Below are 20,752 nucleotides of genomic sequence, written 5' to 3' on the forward strand. Positions count from 1 at the left end.
GATGGAAATTCCAAAAGCTTATTAAATTAACAAAATCAACTGTTTTCTATATTATGTGGCCTTAGTACTAAGAACAAACATTGCAAATTGACCAGCTTTGTAGTAGCTCATTATCTTACATCAATTTTCAAAAACCTTATCGATGATTTTACGCATTGTAAAGAGCGATTAAATTTTAAGGGCTGATTTTGAAAGTAAATAATACCTAAACGTGAAGTTTTTTTTTTGCATTTTATTTGACATTTTTCAATTTCAGACTAATTCAATTTAAAACTTAGCTTATTCAGGCTTATTATAAAAATGGGCGTTCAAATCAAAATGCATGTCGAGCAATTCATGACTTTTTCGATTAATTTAATCGTTTAAATGTGATTGCGATCGGAACAAACGTACAAAAATCCGTTTCTTTAGAAGCTTTGAAAAAACAAGTAAAGCTCCTACAGCAGAAAATATTTCTCCTGTTACTTGCGAAAGCGTTGCTAAGAAGCCGTCCACTTCAACTAGTCGTCGTGCCCAACAATTATACCTCTCACGCTCATCGCTGATGAACATTATGCAGAAAGACTTGAATTACCACGCTTTCATGCTGTAATTGACTAAAGAACTGAAGCCTCTTGACCATTTCAAACGTCCTCAATGGTTCAAATGAAATCATCCTAATATCATATACATGCATAGATATCGGTCTCAAGTTTTTGTAATTTTGTTTTCAAATTTAATTCAGTTAACTTGGAAACTAATCGTTAGCTTATATATTATTGAGTTTCTTCAAAACTATTTTATAGTTAGCATTTAAACGACTTTTCATGTTTAAGGCTTTCCATAAATTCAAAAAGAGAAAAAAAAATAATTTTAATTTTACTGACATTTAACTCAAATTTATGAAATACTCAAAACTTGAAACCCACTTAAAACTAGTTTTTCTAGAAACATTTCTTTGAAGAAACTCAATAATATAAGGCTAAAAAATATTCACCAGAAGTACCCTTGGCGTCTATTTCAAGGACACTGCCTATTGCGATTAATTGACAAAACCTTTAAGATTAACTCTTGTACAAGAAAACAACTTTTTTTTTAGAATAAAGAACAATTTCGAAAATGGTTCAACTGCCAAAATTATGTAGTGGCTTTATTTAGTTTTTGTTTCTCACGAATCTTTACTAATTTTTTGAAGCTTTGAAAATGGAAAAATGGTTTAAAAAGAATTTTGCTAAGTTTTCTTCATTTTAAAATTTTTTAACAGAGCTAAAAATGAACTTCAATCCAGCCTTTAAAAAAATCGAATACATGGACGACTTAATTCGAATAAAGCTTTTCCGAATAAGAAGTTTCATTTTGAACTGCCCACATTTTGGGTAGCTGTCAGTCTTAAAACTGTCATTTTTGGACAGTTGACAAGTGAACACTTTAACTTTCCTAAAAATGAAACCGAAATGTTGAGTATTTTTCAAAAAAAAAGACATAGAAAACAAAGAACATTTTTGAGATCTTGACGAAAAAATACAAAAAAAAATTTAATTTAAAATACATTTGTTAGTTGGGTCACGTCATATGTACTTATATAATAGATCATACAGTGTAGTTTTAAGGAATGAGCAATCATCATGTTTTATACCAACTCTGGCGTACCACAAGGTAGCCACTTAGGACCATTACTTTTTATTTTGTACGTTAACGACTTACCTTCTATTATAAAACACTTATCTGTTGCAATTTACGCTGATGACATTAAAATTTTCGAACTTACTTGACTACTGCTTACTCCTAAAAAATTAACTTTTACAAATCATTATGACTATATTATTAAAAACGCAAACGGTTTTCACATAATTTTCGCAACCCTTGTATTCTTAAACTTCTTTATATAACATTTATAAGACCAATATTGGAATGTGGCTGCTTAATATGAGCTCCCCTTTACTTAGTCCATATAAACAGAATAGAAGGAGTACAAAAAGGCTTCTGCCTACGTTTCTTCCCATAGTCCAATAGATTCGAACTTCCACCGTACAATCATAAGCTCACGCTCATAAATTTTCCATCGCACAGAGAGTACATTCAGCTGTACTTTATTACGAAATTTATCAATGGGTCAGTCATATCACCATCAATTTTGAAGCAATTAAACTTTATTTATAGCCATTCAAGTCCTAGAAGACAAGATCCTTTATGTCCTTTATCAACCAGATCGAACTAGTTTACAACAAGTATTACTTTTTGGTATATTCCGTAAGCGATGATTTTAAAAGTACACATTTAAAGTAAATTTTTTCAATACTTCACTTTAGCTTTGTAAATCTATTAATCTTAAAATAAATGTAATATTAGTCTTAAGTTCTAACGTTAGTTTGTTAAACGAATTCAATAAAAAAATAAATCACATAGCCAAATTTTTGGTGAATGAGCTCTTGAAAAGTTGGCCGAAGATCCACTTCCTTACCAAACATTTTATGTTTTTCAGAAACTAAGTTTATTTCTGTTCAATCGAGACGTTACCAAGCAAAACTGCCGAACTTGAAGTAAATAGTTGCCAGAAGCCTTGCAAGAGCTGTCAATGCATTCAGAAAAAGTCATTAACGGCTGGCGGAATCATTTGGACGTATTTATTCAAAAATGATTCGAACCGCACAAAATGAAATGAGAATTCGGTAAACAATTTATTTAAAGTATTGGCTTATCATTTTTGAACCTAGATCCATGTGTTTTTTTTTCTTCGGGGATGTCACATTGAATCAGTTAATAATCTGACAATTCAATTGTCAGAAAGAACGTGTTTTCCATATTTGCTACCTTCGAAATACTATATTTGCTATGATCAGCGTTTAAATTGAATGAAACATGTGAACTTTATTTGTATGCTTTTTTATTCAAAACAAATCTGGATAATTCTTTTAGAAGAACAGATTTCGAAATCAACTATTAAATTATATTATTTGTTGATTTATTGTGGAGCTTCAAATGTTGCCTCGCCTCTAATGCAAGACTTAAGCTGAACGAAAGCAGCATCACTCTTGTTCTTGGCATTATCAACTGCGTTCATGATACAGCTGTCCTCATTATCGTGGATGCGAGTAACTGCGGTAGCATTGTCTTCAATAATCTTCTTCGACATGTTTTTGATGGTTTCCATGATTTGCCTGTTGGCTTCGGCCTTTAAGGATAAGAAATAAAAGTTATTAATCTCGTAATGTGATAGTAAAAAATGGTAGACTATACATTATCTTGCAAGCAAACGAAGTAATCCAAACCGTCAAGAACTGAACAATCATGCAATGAATCGGTGATCTTTTTCACTTCAGCTTCAACTTGGCTACGGTCGATTGTATTTGCTTGAGCGTCCTTTTCATGCATGGCATTAGCAACACAAGCGTTTGATTCATCCTTGGCCTTTTGTGCCAACATGTTAATCATTGGAATGAATCCATTGTAGCAATCCAAGTGGTCCCTATTCGATCTCATCATGGGGACAGCGCCCATGTTTTCGGCAACATAGGACATGACATCAGAATGAGCTTTTTCCACCTTGTGATGGTTTAAGGATGCCGATGTGACCTTTATATATTTTAATAGGAAAAATTTGTTTATTAAAGTATATTGTTGTTTTTATGTGAAGAAATAAAAGTTCTTACACTGAGGACACAGGCAATGGTAGCCAAAACAATACTGCACTTCATTGTTGTTAAGTTGTTTTTTTACGTTTTGACGTTTGCTATTGAATGATACTCAAAACTGATGAAAGTTCAAGGAAATGCGAAGCTATTTATAGTTGCTCAGGTCTACTGATCATTTCGGGTCCAACCTGAAGTCTTGAAGTGGTCACTTCAAAGTTAATTGTAATTATAAGATTAGAATGTTTGCAAGACTCTTCAAGATCTCATAAATTATATTATTATATACTCGTATGTTATCAATATCAACATATTAACAAGTACCTATAATCGAGTTTCAGATATCAAAGCATTTCCATTAGGAAATGGATTTTTATCGAAATTATTTCCAGGAAGTTTCTTTACTCAATGGAGATGTTGCTTAATCTTATTTAATGGCAAAAACACGTGGTTTGGGGATTTCAATACCTATGGTATTTGTCACTTTCTTCAAGACAATAGATTTGGTTTATCTGTTTATCTTTCCATTTATTGAGTGTTTTCATATCTTTTTTATCCCATGCCCAATTCAAAATTCTCGATATTTCCAAGAATTTTCATCTTTAAGGTCTCAAATCGATTGTGGATCATCTTTTTCGCATAAATGTTTTTAATTGGTCGGTGTCAATTTTTTTTACCTCTTCAAGAAATTCGCAAAGCTGTGAACTGTCCCGGAAAATATTCACCATTTTTGTGGTCAATTTTTACAATCTTAATGCACTGTTTAAGGAGTATATCGTTTTATTTTAGTGATGGAGTTGATCAAACGTCAAAAGATGGCAATTAAAAAAGTGACAGTTGCTCAAACAGCAGCAAGGTGTTACTATTCAAGACAGTTCAGAATAACATTTTGAAATGTCAATTTGATTTCTTAAGTATTATACTTTAAACTTTAGTTAATTTTAAGCATTTCATTTCTATTAAATAGGTGTTATAAGTACGTTAACGTTTAATTAACAATAAATTATTTAGCAGTTAATCATTTAATTCAAGGAGTTTTGCCATGATTCAAAATAAGAAGTGTTTAAATATTTTGGATGGCAAATATTGAGAAAAACGAAACTGTCAGAAACAAATTGTGTTGGTAAGTATTTTTAACAGGTTGGTGTCAAAATACTTTATTTGTCATATTTTTGATTTTAAAATTTTGTAAGAAAAAAATCCTTTATACTTAGAATTCTGTATTTCAAACTTCTAGTTGGTCAAAGTTCTATATTTAAAAATGCTGCAAATAGTCTGAAAAAACAAATACCGAATGCATGGAGCTCTAACAAGATCGGAAAAGACCTCTCTGAAGCTTTGGTGTCAAAAAAAGTTTTAGACAGGGTGCAATGTACTGTCCTTCGATTTTTTCAACAACGTTCTGGAAAGAATCTCAATCTTCAACACTAGAGGCACAGCCTTTCAATGATCTGTCCCATTACTCAGATAAGCCAATAATTGGAAGATCAAAGTGTGAGAAGATTTAAAGATGGAAATGCTCAAAAATTAGCCGTTCGGATTCGGCATATAAACTGTAGGTCACCTCCATTCCTGACAATATTACTAGCACACAGGAATGGTTGAGAGTTGTAAGTCACTAGGCCCTGGTTCTCAACGGGCTGGCTCGCAAGAGGCAGTACCCGCGAAAATTATTTTTTATTTTAAATTAAGGTGGCACAGGCAGGGATTGAACCCAGAACCCTGACTGATATTATTGAAACAAAAAGACCAACGAATTCAAGATTTTTTTATTTTAAAATTGACAAAAACCTGACGTAATAGAAGGATTTTGAAATAAGATTCAAACTTATTTTATTGTACCTACACAAGAAAACTTTGCTAGCTAACTAACAAATATAGATCGATTTTTGTTGACTTTAATTTGATGTCCATAAGCAATGTATTCTAGACAACCATAATGCCTACGAATACAAAGTTATTATCTTAAAAGCTTTAACATAAGGCTTCATTAAAACGCCGTGAAAAAAGTTGTCAAATTTTTTTAAGTTCTTCTATTTTTTAAGGTATATCCTATTATACCCTTTATCTCTTAAATGGAAAAACGGTTCTGTAGTCCGTTCGATTCTGGTTGTTGAACTTAAATCATTTCCCCCAAGATTTTCTCCAGAAGATGTTAGACAAGTCTGCAAACTATGAATTGCACTTGAACTTTTCTCTTTAATTTTAAAAACTGCGTTTCGGAAGCATTTAATTTGTTGTTCTTCGATTTCCTTAATTTTATTAGAATACTTTGATGATTTCATTGTAATGTCGCCAACTATTTTTCTATCAGTCTCAAGCTGAAATCGTTCAGAATTTTTGGAATATTTAAAACTTATTTTAAGTTAGGGAAAGTGGATGCAGGCTATACTCACAATTCCTTTCAGACATTCAAAATACCCAAAGTGATCTTTTTGTACTGAACAAGCGGAAAGTGTTTCTTTGATTCTCTTCACTTCGGAGCCTAGCTCCGAACGGGTGCGATTTATCGAGACCAATTCTCTTTCTTTTTGGGCATCTGCAGAAGCAACACAAGCTGCAGATGTTTCCTTGGCTTCTGTAGTTAAACGATTAATCCACGGAATAAATGGATCAAAACAATCCAAATAAACAGAACTATTCGGTCGAATTGGTTCGTCTCCTTCATTCTTATAAGCACCAACTGATACCTTAAATTATAAACAATTTCACAGAATTTATTTAATTTTATGCACTTTGAAAAACATCTTACACATAATAATGAAAGTATCAGCCATAAAACAAAATTCATGTTTTTATATTTTGAACTGGAATTTTTTTCGAGCGAATAGAATTGAACTTCATAAGGTCTGTCTGAGTACTGCTGCAAAAATGCATTAATCCAATATTATGTGCTTATAATGTTTTTTTTTTAATATTTCATATTCAATTCCTTATGATGAGATAGTTTTGTAAATACAAACACAAAGTAACGAAGTCAACGAGCGGAACAAAGGTGGCGCAAAGCATTGGTTTTGTTTGGTGGCTATTGTCCGAATGTTAAAAATTCATTGCCTTTATGACATGAATTTTATAACCACCTTGATGAAAAATTAGAAGAATCAGATTTGGAAACACCTTTCAGCTTTTAAAAATAATTTTAACGAAGGGCAGGTATCAAAAACTCATGCGTTTTTTAGTTTTTTTGATTAAATTAATTTAGATACTGAAAATATTCGAACTTAATTTTAAATTAAAGTATTATAAGTATTTCAAATTCATTTATAGATTCACGTCGCTTCTCTTCGGATGTGGAACTTAGCCCTCATCCTGGGCCTCATCCAATGTGCATCTCCAGCCAGATCGGTCCGTAAGTTAGTTGATGTCCTCTCCCACATTAGTGTGATAACTGAGTCGCGGTCTTCCTCTACTGAGCCGCCGTTCTTATTTGGATTCGAAGACCTTCCGGGCTGAAGCGTTGATGTCCATTATGTATACATGACCCAGCCATTTAAGTCGTTGGACTTTAAATCTTTCGATCATTGTCGCTGTATAGACCGCACAATTTATCGTTGTATCTTTCTCTCCATTCTCCATCTATGCAGACGGCACCAAAAATCACCCTAAGAATGTTTAAGACGTTTCATTTTTCTTTGAAAATGTCTCTTTAACAAGGCCTCAGTGTTATAAATTAGAACCGGGAGAAGGTTGTCTAAAAGAAAGGGACATAAGATGCTCGAAATAGGACTATACTACTAAGTCGAAAGAAGAAGCGATTTGGAAGAGATATTCTTAGCTTGATTTCAGCGCTCATGCCGTTGTCTTAATTTATATAGCGGTGCCTAGGTAGAGGACAAAGTCCTCAATTAACTTCAAAATTGAAGCTGTCCATTGTGACGTTTTGTCAAAGATATCGTCGTTCAGTACTGTTTCTTGGCCTTACCTTGAATGAATACTCAATCCATCTCTCCACTTCCGTCGCAGTGGTAAAAAATGAACCACTGACGTTAGCTTTGATCTTCCAATCAATATCATCCGAAAGACAGTGCATCGCCTTGACTAAAACCTTTTTTGACATAAAAAACATAGTTGAGATCTTGTATGGCTTTGATATAGAGCAGCGGACAAGTTTGATAGTAATGACGAAAACAAAACATTGCACTGTAAAGTTCTTATCTATATAATATATTCAGCCTTTAAATCGATAAAGATCTGCTATAAAGTAAATAATTGGTCAATTCTCGACTTTCCTCATCTAAAGCCACACTGATATGTATCTATCAGAATTTCGACAATTGGCTTTAGACGTTCATAAAACGGCAGAAAGGATCTTATACTTGAATTTTAGGAGACTGATGCCTCTGTAGTTGGCGTAGTGCCGAAGGTCTCTTTGCGGATGGCGAACTGCATGGAAAAAATACGATAAGCTCATTAAATTCTAACCCACACAGCACATGTGAATTACATTAAATTACAACCAATCTTTTGGAAATTTTAAGTACGAAATATTACCAAAAGTGCAAATAATCGTTCTTCTGCCGTGTTTTGTGAATGTGCAATACATCCCCATGTTCCTATGTTCCCATGTCACTTTGGAATTGTAAAGACTTAAGTTTTTCTGTGACTTTCACTTACTTTGAATTTAAAAGAAATTTGTAATCAATTACTTAAAGTCAATTTAACTTCAAGACTTCTTAACTTTATAAATCCATTAAAATGATTTAAAATCAGTCATTTGAATGTAATTTTAAATTGCTGTAGAAAAAAGTCAAAGAGACAGCAGTCCTATTTAATTTTTTTAAATCATCTAAAAACGACATCTAACTTTTATTGTAAAAGTTTAAGTCAAATCACAAGTTTTAAGATTGAGTTAAAAATTGTAGTTAACTGGCTTTGGCTGTTTTGACTGAAGTCACGAAAAAACTAAAATCTTAACAATTTTTCTTTCATTGCAATGTTCAAGAATTCAAAATCAATATCAACCAATGTCTCATTTTGAAGTCCCCACAGCTCACGCTGCTGTGTCTCTGGCAAATTAAAGGTCTTCAAAGCCCTTTAAGTATGTGCTAATTATATACAGCTTCGCGAATATAGCTAACCTATTAATATACAAGCCTCTTAAAGAAATTTACTTTATAAGTGAGCCCTTATAAGAACTAAAACATTGAGTCCACCCCTGATTAAAGTTTGTTGGGTTTTTTGCTGTTGATGTCAAATGATTTGAAAAAATTGGGATATTTGTTTTCATTTTAAGGCAGATTTCGCATTCGTAAAAAAATCGGACTCAAGCATATGATCAAACTTATTATGATTATAATAAACAATACATATATTTTTCTTTTTTTTTTTAATTTTGTGATATTTCGAAAATATCATTGATTTTAAAAGCTCAACATTTTTACGAACTAGCCTGAGGAGAATTCTGCCCAATGATGTCGGATTATTCACGTTCGAATTGACAATTTGCAAGTTGCGTTTATAGCAATTCGTTTTGGACGTTTCGGTCATCGTTGGATTTGTAAATTCCCAAATCGTGCTATCAGCCGTCTTAGCAATGTCAATTTGACGAACTGATGAGGTTTAACCCTTTTAGACTTTTTTGAGCGGAAATAGTGACGAATCAATGTTATGCCAACAATAATGAAAAGATTTAAGAACAGCCTGAAACTATCAACAAGGTCTTCGAATATTATAGGGACAAAATGCACTTCTGCGAAATCAGTCAGTTTGCATAAAATTGAATTTCAAGGAAACCGCCTACATGATTTCAAATTTGTTACTTCATCACTGTTTTTGAGTATTATTTGTATGCCTTTTTTTGAGTTATTCTAATGCTTTCAACGATATAAAAGCAAAAACGTGCGACCCATTTGAGCAATTAAAAAATCCATTCTTTTAATGTGATGAGTTTGCAAACTAAAGGTGTCAATTTCATTTAAAATGTTTGTTTCATTTGCGAGTGAACTTTATTATGATTTACAAAAAAAAATGGTCGTCTACATGTATCACAAAAAAACATAAGTCAACAAATTATTGTTTACCAAAAATGCTCAACATGATGCTGGTTTTTCATCATCATTAAATTTGTGTTTGTGTTTGCGAGTTCGTTGGAAGTAGTTGAAAAGATATAATATTTCGTTATGGCATTAGAATCTTTTTAAACAAATGAATCTTACTCTATCCGTTTATAATCTCATGGAAAATGAATTTGAGATCTTAAAAGACTCAAGAAAACTAAATATTTGTAGTGAAGCTACAACACAAAAAAATTCTTGGTGTCGTCTATCGACACTGTCGTCCATCGATACCATCGCAATTTTAATCAAACTTGACATTACGATGATAGAGAAATCAAAAAAGTGGGTCCATCGATTCTGTCTATCGATACTGCATATTTTTTACCAAAATTTGTCAATCTCCTATGTCTCCTTGGGTCTTAAAGTTTAAGCCCTTAAAATAGAATTTATTTTCAATTTCAAAATTAAAATGGCTTAATTAAGATTTTTTGTAAAAAAAAATAAATAATTTTCGTTTGCAACATTCTGGATGAAAAACCAACATTTTCTAAATTTAGTTTAACTCCGGAAATGTTAAGATGTGTAAACACAAAGGAAACATTTAAGGAAGTTGGTTTAGAAAACATTTCAGAAACTTTGCAGATATGTTTTTGACTATTTTTTTTATGGACGCTTTAAAAACAATTCTGAAATGTTTATTCCGATTTGTGTATAATGTTACTTTGGTCAAGTAGACTTAACATTTCAGAAATGCTTTTTTGTTTCGTGCTTATTTCGTGTACACGCACTTTAATATATATTTCAGGATTATATGTCTTTTTGGTCTATATTGGAACTAACTATAAACTGTGTTAGAAAATAAGCAACTAAGTATCTGTTCCATATGTTTTGATTTATTTCTTGATTTTTATGAATATTTAGATTTAAGGTTAAGCACACTTTAAAAAACGAGTTCTAGTCCAAACAACAACTAACGAGACTACAATTCAATTTACTCACGTGAAAAACCACGTTACCGAAACCAAGACGAGACCAGCGAAAGTCAATCGGTAACTTTATGGTCTCTTTCACACGAGACTGTTTCGTCCGTACGGTTTTATCCGTGAGCCATTAACAGTAAACTAATAAAATTAACTAAAGCTTTCACACTGGATGAAGACGCTTTTTTTTCGTACGGACGATTTTACGGATACCATGCCATCGCCGCCGTCTTATCAGTGGCGTACGTGACTACGCGAACTTACAAAAGACGATTTATATTCGTCTGCCGTCCGTTTTTGTGGTCACTTGTACTAAAGAAAAATATTTAAAATATAACTAAACGTAGACGATTCACGGGAAAAATACGTTATGTGTGAAAACAAAGTTCGTACGGAAAAAATCGTACGGATTTTAACCGTACGGACGGAATCGTCTCGTGTGAAAGAGGTGTATGGCAAGTATCTACTTTAGCTGGCTCTACTGCGCGGGGTGTTCCTGGGGCTCAATTTATACATCCCCATAGCTAACTCGATCTATGCTGTCTCCAGTATTGAAAACAATATTGGCATCTACTCAATTATCATGTTCTGACCAAAACTGTTTTACGAAACGACGCTCTTCGATGGAAGTATATCTCAAAAACAATATTGAAACAGTTGTAATACTCTGGTGTGTTGAGAATATACCAATTTTGACGGACCATCGAGCAGGTGTATCAGCTTCGCAGGAATACCAAAACTCGACATGACAGGGAATAGCTCTACCCTCCTGACACTGCCTTTAAATCGATGATGAAGTGATGTATATCAGTGTTGTAGTCGTCTTCTCCATGGTTTGGCTTAAAGTGAAGATTTGGTCGATGGTAAATTTTCCAGGCCTGAAGCCACCTTGGTAAGTGTCAATTAATTCGTCATAAAATGGCTTCAGGTGTTCACATAATACACTTAAAAGAATCTTTTATACGATGTTCAAAAGGTAAATGCCTCCGTAGTCGGATTAGAGAACTTGGTGACATTTCTTATGGATCTTCATGTATTTTTGAGATATTCGACCCGCATATCAGTTTTTAGTAATTTTTTGAAATAGTTTTGTAGATTCTTATACAAAATCTGACCGTTAGATTTTTTCTATAATTTTTGATAAATGTTGAAAACAATTTTATCAGCTAGATTAGTTTTACGTCAATATCTTCAACTGTTGGCAAAATGGAAATATATTTCTACTAACTTTAAGTAGTATTTCTTTTAATATTCAATTTTTTTGTAAAAAACTGTCATTTATATTTTTCAAACATTTTTACCAGATGTTAAAATCGTATTCTTTGATGCATACAATTATTTTAGATGTAATATCATTCCTTGTCCTCAAAATGTTCGAGCTGACAAATATTTGTTTTCACAGTTTTTAAAATAACCCATTGAATTTTATTCATTTTCACTCTTCTATCAGCAAATGTACTCGTAACAACCCCGTTTACAAGAAGAAAGGTCTATGAAATCAGTATATCGGCCTATGTAAAGTCCATCAGACGTTAAAGGAAACGTAAGTAGAGTTCTGGATCTCAAAAAAGTATCATACTATACTCTCATGAATGACACACCAACATCAAAAGTCAATCTTTAGATCCCACTTTAATAAATGACAAAAATTTCAGTCAAATCTAGTCCAAAAAATAAGACACTCAAAATATTTAACTGATCTTTTATTATAAAATAAATTTCAATAATTATTAATATCATAATCGTCATATCGATATTCGGGATAAGGAGTTGTTTGTGGATCATTTGATGTTAAATGAACACTAGATGACTGTTGATGAATAGAACTATGATGCATTTCGGAATGCCTTGATCTTTCACCAGACTCCATTGGACTTGCATCTTCTTCAGACAACAAACAGTTATGTAAGTTCTTAATACCAGTGGAAATCTTATCTTTCAATTTTATAACTGAATTTCGAAAACAATCCAATTCCTGCTTTTCAATTTTGTTGATTTTATTAGAATACAATGATGATTTCAAAGTTATGTCGCCAACAATTTTCTTGTCAACTTCAATCTGAAATCAATTTTAATACTTTTAGTTTTTGGGATTTTTTTTTCAAACTTTTTAGTGATACTTACAATTCCATTAAGACATTCAAAATATCCCAAATGATCACTTCGTGAGGAACAATGTGCTAGGGTTTCCTTGATTCTCTTAACTTCAGTAAAAAGCTCAGAGCGGGTATTGTTTATGGCTACCAATTCTCTATCCTTTTCGGTATTTGCAATGCTGACACAATTTGCTGATGCTTTTTTAGCATCACTTGAAACACGTTCAATAAGAGGAATAAACACATTGTAACAGTCTACATGGACAGATTTATTGTGTGCTGAGGTTTTTCTAGAATAAATCACAAACACCTGAACAAAATTTTGTTTTTGAGTTATTATGTTTTATAAATATCACATCATAAATTTCTTACACTCAACGTTAAAAACAACCAATTTATAGACTTCATTTTTAATAAAATTCAGCAACGATCTGTTGTATGAGGTCTTCAACTATTAAGTTTGTAACTTTTCTGCAAAATTACTACTCGTAAATGTCATCGATTTATACAAAGTTGCTTAATCGAATCAATTTCTATACTGAACTTCAAAATAAATTATTTATATGAAGAAGATTTCTGCTAAGCCAATCAATAAGGGTGGGATTGAGTTGATTCGATGTGTCAAGGCCTCAGTACAAGTCGATACTATAAATAATGCATTATGTAGCAATTACACAGTAAAAAATATACATCAATGAAATTAATTCTATTCATTTTAATGGCTTAGGTTTGTAGTTAGGTTCAGTTACAAACTAAAATCTTTATTTCTTGACTGTTGAATTACAAGTTCCTGACTCAATTAATTACTAGGATTTCCTCCATTCAAACCATTAACTTGATAATGTATTAATACATGTACTTTAATATTCTCTCACTACGTTCATAGCAAATCAGTTCCTCATTTGCATTTACCTATGTTCCAAAGGCTCTGGTAAAAAGTTCCGGCACTGTTAAATCGAAAAACACTAAAAAGTTCATATTCATCAACAAATATCATATTGTTTGTATTATTGTACTGTCAGAGTTGAGGGCTTAAATTACAGAAAATACATTCATATGTGTAAATAAAAAAGTATTAACTCAGTTCATTCACATCGAAGCCGAATTTGCTGACAAAACCAAAACAATCTGGTCAAAAAAATCTTTTAGTTGACCTTTAAAAAATTACATTGCGATCACTAACAATGCCTTGAGGTTAAGGAACAATGAGTACTTAAACATTGTACTCCATTTGTATGGCATATAACAAAAGAAAGGTAAACCCTCTTGATATTATAATAATCATTTGAAATTGAGGTTGTAAATTTTGAAGCAGTGTTGAGATCGGTGACAAATTGAAAATGCTAATATAGCCGATATTCTATTAATAAATAGTATGAGTACATACACTCATCCAAAAATTGATCTAGTCTAAATTTTGTAATGTAGGCTTAAAATAATGAATTACTTGAGGCAGACGTAAGGTAGGTATGGCCCTTAGAGTTTTAAAAGTGTTTTCATTCTGAATACACGCAGGGGGGAATAATATTCAGTCCCCAATATGAAGTTTGCAATGCGTTTTTTTTTTAAGATATTGACGTTGAAAACATCAAAAACAACCATAACTTTCTTACGTTGCGTTTATAACCTTTAATTTGATAAATATGTTCAAACATTAAGAATACTTGGCTTTTGAAACAAATTTAAGTTGATAGAAACGCTCAAAGAAAAGTTGTATAGTTCAACTAGAGCATAAATTACTGCAATCTCTGTATTGATTACTTGCACCACTCTTTCCTCGCAAGCCAATTGTAGGATTCTGGACACACAGAATTAATCGCTACCTCGATTCTGTTTAATAAAATTCATGAATTAATTTATTAAACTGGATAATTTTTCTGATTTGATTGATTCATAAATAAAATTTTTGAAAAACACAATACTTAAAACTTTACAATATCTAGTTTTGCTATTAAACTGGTTTTGCTGGAACTCAATTATATACGGCCATTTACACGTAGATTAAGCCCTAAAGCTATTTAAACACCAAAGACATTGTTTAAAAAACATTATTGAAATATTTCCCATACGTTTAAAAACCATTTTAGAAATGTTTCTAATATAATTTGGAAGCTTTGAGGAACTTTCTGAAATTCTTCTTAGTTTCCCACTAATTTATCCAATTTTATTAAAGAAGTAACAAGTTTCTTATCTTATCATCTTGCAGTTTTTCCGAACAAACATTTCAGGAATGTTTCGCTAGCGCCCAGACCAAAGAAAACATTTCAGAAACACATCAATAACATATCGGAAATGTTTTTTGGTTCCTGTTTTTAAATGTTTTCATTTCGTTTTCATTTTATGAAGACAATCCTATTATTAGAATAAAAAGCCAGAATAAATACAAGTGGTACGAATAAATTCGTTCATACAATTTTATGATAAAAATTGACCCAGCGGTTAACCTCGAGTAGATTGTCCAAAACCACTTCTTCGGTTTCTTGTAAAGACACATTAAAAGCGGACAGGTGCAGGAATAATCATACTGATAATTTTCACACTATTTAAGCGTATGAGTAAAATCAAAGTTAAATTGTTTACATATAAAATAAATAGTACAGGTCCTTAGTGACTTCCTTGAAGTTCGTCAGAGTTGGGTTAAAATATTTGATTATTCAAGAAACATAAAATAAGTTTAAACAAATTCGTATATAGAGTGTTTTGATTTTATTTTATTAGCTTTTATTTAAAAAGTTAACATCAGAAAAACAAAAACAAAAACAATGCAACCAACCAACTAATTAAAGAGAAAAAATAAATGGTATGATATGAGCTGTGAAAAACTAAGAAAAAAATCAATGGGTCTGCTCAAGTTGGTCAGGAAATTTAATATTCAAAGTTTAAAAATATCTTATGTCGAAAAAATTAAAAATTTAAACTATGTTGCTTGGACAAGAAAAGACAATATGAGGAAAGCTTAGCAATGTCCTTGGGTGGGGGTACAGATTCTAAAGAATTTTGGGCATTGACAAGAAAGGTCAACGGAAATGAATTGTTAAAAACTTGGACAAGAAAAGACAATATGAGGAAAGCTTAGCAATGTCCTTGGGTGGGGGTACAGATTCTAAACAATTTTGGGCATTGACAAGAAAGGTCAACGGAAATGAATTGTTAAAAACTGGTATTAAAATTAACATAATTGTTTTTTACGAGCACTTCTCAAGTCTGTTTGATTATACTGTGGACCCAATATATTCAAGTTACGCTATGCCTTTCTTACAGAATGTAATTTTTGACTCCAAAATTACAAAAGTTGAAGTGGAGCTAGTTTTAAATGGTCTTAAAGATGGAAAAGCAGCGGGTACTAACTGTATCCCTTGTGAATTTTATAAGTACAATTCAAGTCTCTTCAAAGAAAAGCTATCCGAAGCTCTTAACATTATATATACGTTTGGCCAATTTTTAAGAAAGGTGAACGTCTGGATCCAACAAATTATAAATACAAATTTACACATCACTACTTTGTAATAGGCTCACAAGATGGGTTGAAATGAACCAGAGGCTGAGTGAGTTTCAATCGGGTTTTCGAAGAGGATATTCCACGTCGGACAATATTTTTGTTTTTTGTAATTTTGCGAGGATTAAGATTAGTCACAATAAAAAACTGTACGACTGCTTTGTAGACTTTAAGGCACCATTCGGCACTAGAGACCGAAGGGAGTTTGTTACAAATTTGTAAAAGCTTTGGAAAAGCTCTCTCAACAGATTGAAGTGTACGTATTTGATGGAGAAAATATATCAAAGAAACTAGAAGTCAATCGAGGAGTAAGACAAGGTTGCAATTTAAGTGCTTTTTCTCGATGACCAGACTGAATATCTGGCTTGTGGAGTAAGGTTTGGTGACAAGCTGGTAAAAGCCATAATGTATGCCGACGATATTGTCATGTTTACTGAGTTACCCACGTTCTTAAAAATGATGATAAACAGACTAACAGAATATTGCAAGGTATGGATCTTAGATGTAAACACGGTAAAGCCTAAAGTGATGATCTTTCAAAACGGTAGTGGAAAAGTATCGAGGTGTGATAACTGGAACTACAACGGAATACACTTAGAAGTAGTATAATTATACACTTACCTGGGCTTATACTTAATGTTTAACTTGAATATGGAAAGACATCTTAAAGGTAAAGCTGCGTTGCCTAAGTCCGCTGTATGCATTGATTGGAAAAAAATATTTAATAATAAACATGTGTCAATGAATGCAAAGTACCGGGTTTTTAATGCTACCGCGAGATCGGTGTTTTTGTACGGAGCACAAGTGTGGGGACTAAAAAAATATGATATAGTAGATAATATAATGACTTTTTTTTTGAGCAAATCATTCTTTCTACCAATAAACACTCTCAAGCATATATATTATCTCGAAACCTGTTTGCCAACACTTTTTATTTCATCGTTGAAAGTGAATGCAGACTACATCTTAAAGATTATGATTATGGAAGATGCAAGGTTACCGAAACAGCTCTGGATGTATGTATGCAGTTATGTATAAAAAGATGTGGCGCGAGCTTGCAGCGGATTGTGGATATGCTTTCAATGTAGTAGAAAAAGACGTAATCCAGATAAAGGAAATGCTTTATGAAACTATTCGAACCATTGATGAAAACAAAAGGCCTCAACAGAACGGCAATTCTACTTTAAATTGAACTACAATGTAAACGAATCAAATTATTTCTTGTCGGGCAGTGCAATAGGTGTCATATTTATGATGAGAGAGGAGCTTTCGCGTCTCAACTATATGCCACACAGACCCGATTTAAATCACATCTGCAGTATTTGTAATTCACGCAAGCGAGAAGATATTGGCCACTTTCTTGGAACGTGTCTAATCTGAAAGGAATTAAGAAGGACATTTTTTGGTAGAAAAACGGGTGAAAGCACCTTGGGTCGTTTCCAGAGAAAAATTCTTCGTGTGATCTACGGTCCTGTATGCATAGAAGGGTAGTGGGGGAGAAGACGGAAATACGAGCTGTACTGGTTGTGCAGCGATGAAGATGGCTGGGTCACGTAGAGCGCATGGAAACCAATTCTCGGGACGGAAAATCTGCGAATCCACACCCACAGGACAGCGCAGTAGAGGATGAGGTCGCGCACAAGTGATGAGTGACCTCACCCAACTAAGTGCGTCAAACTGGAGACATCCAGCTATGGATCGAGATAGATGGATCAGTTTTTTGGTGAGACCCTAGTTCACACAGGGCTTTAGTGCTACCTTAAGTAAGTAAGTATACATACATAAAAAACATTACTTATTAGAGTTATAATCATTATATGTAAACTTTTTATTTCGATGATCATTTAAAATTTCAAGATCAAGTGACTTTAGTTGCATTTACATTTATAATTTATCTGCCAACACTTGAGAGACAGTTTTCAAGAACTGAAAATGATGCAGAACTCCTTGCTTTGCCATTGGCGACGGCATTCTTTAGGCAAAATACTTTTTCACGTTGAATTTCCCTTTCAATTTGGGTATTGTATTCATATCTTGAAGATATTTCATTTACTCTATTGTGATTAACTTCAATCTGAAATTGTAAAAATTAATTAACACTTTATTGCATTATATCAATCAAATATTCTTACAGCATCAGATATACAATCAGATTGACGAAAACGATTTGAGCTCGATTCGCAGTCTTTCATAGACTCCTTGAAACGTTGCATTTCCTTGAGAATTTCGAAATGTTTACTTTCCAAATCATTAAGTTCGTGTTTTCTTCTTGAATTTGCCTTGACGATGCACATTCGAGAATCTTTTCTTATTTCATTGACAGTAGGAGTATTGATTGGGTTGAAGGTATCAAAACACTTACTGAACAATGATCTGATTCGCTTATTTTCAGTATCACCATTTCGTCGATAGCCCTTAGTATCTGTCACCTTGATGAAGTATACAAATTATTACGTTTTGGTTCTTTAAGTTAAATGATATAACAAACAATTTTCTTACACTCAGGAAGATGACACAAGCGAGCGAGACAATAATTATGTTCTTCATTTGGTTGTAATAATTTCAACAATAAAATTGCAAGTCTCTCTGACAAGCAATCCAATTGTGGACTTCAAATTATTATTTTGATGATCAGCAAAAATGCAGTGTTTTGATATATGTAGGTACGTCAGGAAACAACAAACAACGGCCGTTTGTAAATTCAAGCAAAACGAGATAATTCAAAAAGGCGACCCAGTACTATCATGGGGCTGCCAAATTTTCTTATTTTTGAAGTAACTACATTGAAACACGGATATAATAAATTTCTTCGATTTACTTTCCAATTAGAGGTTTCACTTTGAATATCCGACTTTTTGGGCAGCAGTCACTTTTAAAGCTGATATCTTTTGATTCTTAATAAGTTCATAGTACACAATTACTAACAAAGAAATGATAAGTGCTTTAACCACCCATAGATATTGTTAAATTTAAATTCAAAAATGGTGCAAAATTTGGTCACACTTTGCACTTCGCAATTCTGTAAGAAAAGTTTTCTGACATGTTATATCGTAAAATAGTAATAACAATAGCCAACCGGTTGCTTGTGAAAACCTTAAATAGCCCAGGTATAAAATAAGTTTTTAAGAAATATCAAATGGAACCTCTTATTGGAAAATTGTATGTCCAAGCTTTGGAGATGTTAAAAATGGATAATTTAAGTCTTTTAATCTGTGAATAAACTTGTGTAAACGATTTTTAATTTGGATTAAATTGCATTTCACCCCCTCTCACAACCACCTTAAGATTAAGCTCCAATGCAAATTATAAAGCATGTATAGTTTTAAGGAAGAATATACTTTCTAGAAGAAAATGCTAATTGGTAACAAACATAAGTACATACTTATTTAACGCTCACAAAGTATCTATAAATACTTGAGACACCGTATACAAAGTGTGGCGGCGCACTTATCTAAGTAAACAAAGCAATAAATGGGCACTTAAAACAATAAAATGTTCAACATAATTATAGTCTGCACATTCCAGCTCTTATAGTTCAAGTGGCCTGACGTTTTAAGATTTGTTTTGTATAAAACTTTGATTCGGTTCAATTTCAACAAGTAAGAATAAAATATCATTAGAAACTCGTATATGATTATTCATTTCGTGGCTTCAAGTTGGTAGTGCTGGCATTTGACATCTGTCAAACTCAGTTGCAATTTGAACTGTCATAATATAACATTATTCAATTTTTCGAAGAATACTGTCTTCAGCGATTAAGCACATTTCTCACTTTTTGGGACACAAACAACCATTGCAATGTTTTTAGGACCATGTACTTTTTGGTGTGCTTTTCAAAGATGCCAATGGCCATCTAAAAGAAATATATCATTATATATAATGAATTCATCTGCATGAAAAACATAGATTGTCAGATTTGTTGTTTCAACTCTTGCTGAATTTGCTTACACTTGATATCAATTGAACGTATAGACTCCAAAAAACGAAAAGAAATTTTAATTTTCGAGTTTATTGTGCAATGTTTCGTTTATATTTTTTGCAACGAATGATTTCTCAAATCCACAATCTTACTTCAATTTTGATTTTATAACGAATTCGTAGTCTTTAGGTTATAACATCAAGTTTGTGGAATATATTAAATAAAATGTTAGGTATTTCTGAGTTTGAGTTTAAAAACATGAAGCGACTTTTTCAAAACATCAGATAAAATTAAATAAAGACTAATAAGTCATCATCAAGGTTTTTCAAAACTCCATATAGAGTCAAATGAAGACACATAAGTCATCTGATAACTAATGAGAAATTACAAAAACTAAGTGAGAGATAAAGATTGGTACAAAATCATCATACAATTTTTTGTTGAGGGATATGTTGAATAATAACTTTGTATTGAAAACTCTTTTTTGGTTGTTTTTATCACTTTTAAAATGGAATTGAAAAAAAACTGGTGTGATTTAAAAAAATTAATGGCGAGATTCGAATTCATTATAAAATCTTAATCCATTATAAAAGTATTGTTTTGTTTGTGACCGGAAAAAAACGTACGTAGTTTAAAATTTTTCGAATTTTTTTTTTT

At 32.3% G+C, this 20,752-nt stretch overlaps 4 protein-coding genes across 4 annotated transcripts; all 4 read right to left on the bottom strand.

Annotated features, from left to right (window-relative positions):
* Positions 1-2,846: 2,846 nt before the first annotated feature.
* Positions 2,847-3,769, bottom strand: LOC129951938 (protein TsetseEP-like). The gene is made up of 3 exons (XM_056064306.1): positions 3,630-3,769; positions 3,217-3,552; positions 2,847-3,151 (listed from the first exon to the last, which is right to left on the bottom strand). Exons 1-3 carry the CDS (start codon positions 3,672-3,674, stop codon positions 2,942-2,944), a joined length of 591 nt encoding a protein of 196 aa, XP_055920281.1. The 5' UTR covers positions 3,675-3,769; the 3' UTR covers positions 2,847-2,941.
* A 1,613-nt stretch (positions 3,770-5,382) lies between these two features.
* Positions 5,383-6,473, bottom strand: LOC129951897 (uncharacterized). Its single transcript, XM_056064253.1, has 3 exons — positions 6,361-6,473; positions 6,005-6,298; positions 5,383-5,929 (listed from the first exon to the last, which is right to left on the bottom strand). The coding sequence occupies exons 1-3, from the start codon at positions 6,397-6,399 to the stop codon at positions 5,642-5,644; spliced, it is 621 nt and encodes a 206-aa protein (XP_055920228.1). The 5' UTR covers positions 6,400-6,473; the 3' UTR covers positions 5,383-5,641.
* Positions 6,474-12,275: 5,802 nt separating this feature from the next.
* LOC129952563 (protein TsetseEP-like) lies at positions 12,276-13,205 on the bottom strand. Its single transcript, XM_056065198.1, has 3 exons — positions 13,053-13,205; positions 12,709-12,990; positions 12,276-12,643 (listed from the first exon to the last, which is right to left on the bottom strand). The coding sequence occupies exons 1-3, from the start codon at positions 13,086-13,088 to the stop codon at positions 12,305-12,307; spliced, it is 657 nt and encodes a 218-aa protein (XP_055921173.1). The 5' UTR covers positions 13,089-13,205; the 3' UTR covers positions 12,276-12,304.
* A 4,809-nt stretch (positions 13,206-18,014) lies between these two features.
* LOC129952882 (uncharacterized) lies at positions 18,015-18,775 on the bottom strand. The gene is made up of 3 exons (XM_056065807.1): positions 18,676-18,775; positions 18,309-18,605; positions 18,015-18,250 (listed from the first exon to the last, which is right to left on the bottom strand). The coding sequence occupies exons 1-3, from the start codon at positions 18,721-18,723 to the stop codon at positions 18,068-18,070; spliced, it is 528 nt and encodes a 175-aa protein (XP_055921782.1). The 5' UTR covers positions 18,724-18,775; the 3' UTR covers positions 18,015-18,067.
* Positions 18,776-20,752: the final 1,977 nt, after the last annotated feature.

The sequence above is a fragment of the Eupeodes corollae genome, chromosome 3 (genome assembly GCF_945859685.1).
Source record: "Eupeodes corollae chromosome 3, idEupCoro1.1, whole genome shotgun sequence".
NCBI classification, from domain to species: domain Eukaryota; kingdom Metazoa; phylum Arthropoda; class Insecta; order Diptera; family Syrphidae; genus Eupeodes; species Eupeodes corollae.